Source organism: Melospiza georgiana, chromosome W, assembly GCF_028018845.1.
Source record: "Melospiza georgiana isolate bMelGeo1 chromosome W, bMelGeo1.pri, whole genome shotgun sequence".
NCBI lineage: Eukaryota > Metazoa > Chordata > Aves > Passeriformes > Passerellidae > Melospiza > Melospiza georgiana.
In genome coordinates, this window is record NC_080464.1 from 7,014,081 (window position 1) to 7,020,080 (window position 6,000).

At 36.6% G+C, this 6,000-nt stretch overlaps 1 protein-coding gene across 1 annotated transcript in view; it reads right to left on the bottom strand.

The window, feature by feature from the left end:
- LOC131095431 (guanine nucleotide-binding protein G(q) subunit alpha) overlaps positions 1–5,684 on the bottom strand; it is a 202,154-nt gene extending 196,470 nt beyond the window's left edge. Inside the window, exon 1 of the mRNA XM_058043132.1 lies at positions 5,549–5,684. Within this exon, the coding sequence (XP_057899115.1) occupies positions 5,549–5,684 (136 nt within the window). The remainder of the gene's footprint in view (positions 1–5,548) is intronic.
- Positions 5,685–6,000: the final 316 nt, after the last annotated feature.

The following is a 6,000-nucleotide window of genomic DNA, read 5'->3' on the forward strand; positions in this document are numbered from 1 at the left end:
AGTGTTTCTTTAGCCAGAGGGTGGTCAAACGCCAGAACAGGCTTCCCAGAGATCTGATCGATGCCCCAAGCCTGTCCATGTTAAAGAGGCATTTGGACAATGCCCTTAATAACAGGCTTTAATTTTTGATCCACCCTGAAGTGGTCAGGCATTTGGACTAGATGATTATTTTAAGCCCCTTCCAATTGAACTATTCTATTCTCAAATTTAGCATAAAAAAAAAAAAAAAAAAGAAAAAAAAAAAAAAGAAAAAAACCCACAGATATATATTGTTCCTAGAACTTCCCTGGGAACTTGGAAAACTTTTCAAACTGTGGTATCACTTAGACTTGTGTCCTTCAGTATCTTATTTCTTTGCACAGTGTTAACACAATACTTAAAGCCTGTTGCTCACTTACTTCTCTGATTTTAAGAATACTATTTATATGGCTTCATAGTATTTCCAATCTTCAAGTGCTTCCTCAGTTTTTATTTTACTTTGTTGCTCTTGATTCTTGCAAGTTACTTTTTCAATAAGTAGAGCAAATAAGAGTTGAATGTTGAAAAATGTCCCATAATTTTATTAGCAATGGCTGCATGCCATCTTGTTCAAGTATGAGAACACATTTCCTGAGTATTAATCCATTCAGCAGAGCAAGAAACACACATCTACCTTATCATACTCTCCCTTCCTGGAATTAATTTTGCAGATTGTCGTAGTACTTCAAAAGAAATGCTGTCTCTTATTAAATTACCACTGCCTTTACACACCAAACCATTTTAAGTAGCTAAAACCAGAAATACTTCTAAACATTACAATATATACCCCAAAGTCCCTTCTCAAGAGAGTCCTCTGTTTTATCATGTTTCCCTCTCATACAAATTCAATAATGATTTTAAAAGGAAGTACAAATTTTGGGTCCCTTGATTTTTTTTGACATATGAGCAAAACTAAGTCAGAATTTTTTGAGTATTGAGGTTCTAAACTAATTTCCATTAACTAAAGTAGATAACTTATAAAGAATCTTCTTCTCGGTTATTTTGTTTTGATTTTCCTCCTTCTTTAAAAGAGCTGAAAATAAAATATTCATTTATCACGCATTAAAAAATTAATATGCTCTTTTCCAGAAAATGTGAAGTCATGATATCACATAGATATCAATATGATGATTTATGTTTTCCTCAAAAAGTTATTTTTATAAATGAATGTATATGTCTATATATATAAGATAGATCAGTGTTTGTCATCCAGAATCAAATTACATAACTTTAGAAACAGCTTCTCCAAATTAGGATATACTTACCAATCTAGTTTCAACATACATCATCAAGATATATATTATTTGCTTGTTTTCTAATCATAAATACATACTGTTGTAATTACCTAAACTTATTTGCAAGTGTTCAGTGCAAATATAAGTATGGATCAATACAAGATAATAAGAAAAGGTTGCAATGCTCTTTCAAAATAATTACATTTTCTGCTTTAATGAAGAGCATAGAAAATAGTCAATTAGGATATGCTAATCAATACCAGCATTTTTAAATTGTGTACAAAAAATCCTAAAACGTGTAGTATCAGTTTATCTACTTATATAAGTAGATGAGACTATTGGCATACATATTTCAGATTACAGCAGAGAAGGAAGATTGATTGTTGGCTTGACGGGCCCACTTCCTCTTCAAGGTTTTTGAAGTCTAAGTCTGCTAATTTACAGAGTTCTGTACACAAATCTTTCATTCAGCTACCACAGGTATACAAATAAAACCCTACAACATATATATATATATATCCTATAGGTTTGGAAAACAAACAAAGTTTTCCACTCAAGACTAGTTGAAATTCATGCTAAATTCAAATGGCTTACTTCCCACCTGTTTTCTTTGGTAACATATAGATAATGAAAAGATAGTCATATTTGACACCTTGCTTCCCTGATTAATCTGCAATACCTAATTTTGCCAAAATTTAAAGATATTGCTGACTATTTTCTTAGATACTCCTGAAGAGAAAATAATGCATAACACAAATATATACAATCTACAGGCATATTATGATCAGTAGTGAAGGCTTATGGCTACAAACTAACATTTAAGCCCAAACATTGCTTTCTGAGACCAGGTAAAACTTCCACTGATGACAGTCAAAATTATATACATAGAAAAGTTAGATCACATGCCTCTTGCTACTTAACAATAAATACGTACATACGTGCTTAAAATATAAGCATGCAGAATACTGTACATTGTTCAGTGCATACCCATATAAAACACTAAAAACACATTACTTTTTTGTACTATAGCAACATACGTATTTACAATGGCAAAAAACAAACGCTAACAACTTCATGCTCTGGAGAACAATCATAAGGTTTTACAAAATGTTCAGTAGTAATGGAATACAGAAGAATTTCAAAAATACAGGAGATAAAAATCAAATCAGTGGAAGACTGGATTTGCTCCAAAGTACATTAAACATTGCAACCAACTTGTGCTAGGTGAACTATTTTCAGTGTATATGCTAGAGTTTTCACTTTTTAGAATTACAATAGTAAGAGAGACTTTGCTTAATTTTTTACAGTAGATTAAAACAAGACAATGATGTTCAATGCAGCACCTAAAAGTGGTATTTTAATGTTTAATCATGGAGAGAGTTTATTTTTTAACTAATAATTTAAAATAATCTTACCATGCAAAGTTTTCCAGAAATTGCTTTCAACATTTTAAACTCTGATCTCATGAAAAGTAAAAACATATCATTAATACACAAGAAAGGTGCACACGGCATAATGTGTCACACAGTAACAGTAACCAACATAGATGGGAGGGAAATATTTCATTTCGCAAGGAAGCACTATAATTTCTACAAGTAAAGGAGGGAAAAATATCCTCCATTCTGACACAGAATTTTACTTTATATTTGCTATACATGTGCATTTGTATGTATGTCTAATTTTTAAACGAGATCAAAAAATATGGGATAGACATGCTCATTTGTTCCTTAAAACCTTTTGATTTAATACCTTTTACTTCACACTTGCAACAAGTTCAAAAAGCACATGTGGTCAGTTAACTGAGCTCAGCTTAAGCTGCGTTTTCACCTTATCAAAAGGATATACCTTTTGTTCCATGTTCAAGAGCCTTTAACCCATTTAGGCTTCTAAATCCAAGAACACTTTTCAATGTGGGACTGAGAAGTTGGCACTTTTTTTAAAAGTTTGCCTTACATTTACATAAAATAAAGTTAAGCACTACTGTTACTTTAAGTTTTGATGACTAAAGATACTTAACGGCACGGTAAAGTTCAAGTCAATTTAAAAAATGGATGGCTAACAGCTACAGACATTTCCCAGTTTCCTCATTTAAATTATTTTCCTATTTTTAAAACTATTTTGTCCATTCTAACCATATGAATTACCCAAACAAATAACAAAAGCTTAAGAACTGAACAAATTATTAGGCTGGAGAGTGACTGAAAGTACTGTCAGATACCTAAAAGAAATACACTAATTAAAACAAATTTTTAGAAACTTTGAGTTTTGGTTTGTTTGGGGCTTTTTAATAAATTGAAACTTGAATCTCTATCCAACCCTGTGACTTCAACAGTGGTTTACTGCTATACTGCATTTTACAATATTAACTATTAAACAGCTACATGTGCACAAACATTTTCAATCAAATGTGACTGCAATTGACAAAGTACCACACGAAAAATGTGTACACAAGAACAATTTCTATACTGATTTCTACTCAAATGCAGATATGCTATCAAGTATGGAGCAGAATATTTACCTCAGTTTCATGTACATCATGCTTACACATTCAGAAGCACAGTTTATACAGTGATATATGAAGAAAACATTCATACAGGCAATCAGTGTGTTTTCTTCTAAGTGATGGCTTCTTGTCTATTTGCTCTGAAAACACTTTATTTCATTTGTTCTAAAAGTAATGCCACAAATAGGCCTTAATCTACCATTACCATACACTTACTGTTACCAGTGGGTGGATCTTATAAAACAATACCAGATCTGTACTACTGACTGTGGAATCAAATTTCTGAATTCCTTCTCTGTGCAGTATATGTTGGTACCATTCAGTAAGTTTCATGCATTTTTAAAAACTTGGGAGAAACCTCTAGCATTAATGCAAGACCAGGAAATGCAGCAACAATTTTGACCCAAGTAACAAGTCAAACATCAACTGCCTCTCCTGCAGCAAATGCATATAGTTAAGTAATTATACTTGAACATCCATAAAATTTTTTAAATGCAAGCTATCTGTCCTCTATTTTATCTTGGTTTTGGATCTTGAAATAGCCACAGCACACACTTCCATCAACCCAAAATTAGGCCGAAATGAGACAGAATGTTATTACTGGTAGCATTGTTTCTGTCTCCACCCCTCCTTTTTCTACATCAGTTAAGGATGCCAATACCTTTCTCCATATACAGGAGACAAGCTGTATTATTTAAAGTAGAAAGTAACACGTTCATAAGCAAGCATTAAATTAGATCCTTTTAAATCACCTTAGTGTAAAGGCAGTTTATTTCCCCAATATAAATAATTACTTTCATGTACCTGACCCAAGACTAAAGTCTTTGGCATAAACATCCCACATCCACTTGGAACATTCCCATACACCCAAATACTGGTGCAGACATATTTCAAGGCCTGCTAGTCTACAACAGAAGCCGTATTACAAGAACTACAGAGTGTAGTAGAGCACCTCATATACAAACAAATGTGTTTTAATTTAAAAAGCTTATTTTAACACAAGCCAAATTCCTATTAAACAAACATTGCCTTTGCACACTCGTGGCTCTAAAATAACAACCTGTTTTAATTAAAGATAAATGAAACTATAGATTTTACTTCTTGGAACAGTGGGTGAATTCCAAAGGTCTTAAAGATCCTGCTATCCACCAGTATACTTTAAGGTTACTTTTTACCTTCACGGATGCATCTTGGTCTTTATGATTTTTTTTCTCCTTTTGCTTTAAAAGTCAGTCTACAATCTGGGCATAAGCCCCTTATCCTATTTTACCTCACTGAATAAAAATCACAATGAAAAAAAATGCAACTGGTGACCCAGCAACCTAAGACTCAGAGAACAATGCACCAGAAATCTGCAAAACAATCCCCCTGCAAGTTCTTTCATTAATCTGCTTCCTTACCATCACTCTCCTATACACATCATCGCCGATATTCCCCCAACACCCCCTCCACTGACCAGCTATCCTTTCCCTTTCCATTTTGGAAGGACGAGTTCCCGACCATATCAAACCCACTCAGAGTAACCACGGTTATTTACCCAGCTATAAGCGCCTCGGCGAAGCCTGCACACGAGCACGCGCACACAACGCGGTGGCGGAGGAACGACGAGCGGTTCACTGCCACCACCTCCACGGCCGCCCCGCGGTGAAGGCGGCAGGCGCCTGAGGAAAACCGAACCAACCACGCCATATAATGTATTGGGGGACCAGCCGGACAGGGCCCGGGACAGCAATGTCTGGGCTGCACCCCAGCGGCGCTTAAGGCGTGTGTGCTGACGGTGGCCCACACTCACCCAGCAGCAGCAGCTTCAGTTCCCGACGGGCGTCCCGCTTGTCCCGGCGCAGCTGCCGCTCGATCTCGTCGTTGATCCGCCGGGCTTCCTTGGCTTCCTCGCTCAGGCAGCACGCCATCATGGACTCCAAAGTCATTCTTCCTAACCGGTTCAGACACAACCCCCACCCTAAAAACGCGCGCGCACACACACCCCAACAGAGCACCAGTCCCGGGGGACAAGACGCTCTCTACCCGGAAGTCCCCACCCGGGCACTGTAGGGCAAGTGCAGCGAGCTGCCTCGATGCCGCTCACAGATAAAGAAAAAGCGGGGCCCCAGCAGCACAAATCCCCCCGTTCCCTGCCTCAAATAGTCGCCGCTTCCAGCTCCTCCTCTAAATTATGCACCAAGCAACATGAAAACATCCCCCACTGCAGCCGTGGCGGCAGCAGTGCTTTCTTCGCCAGCCAAA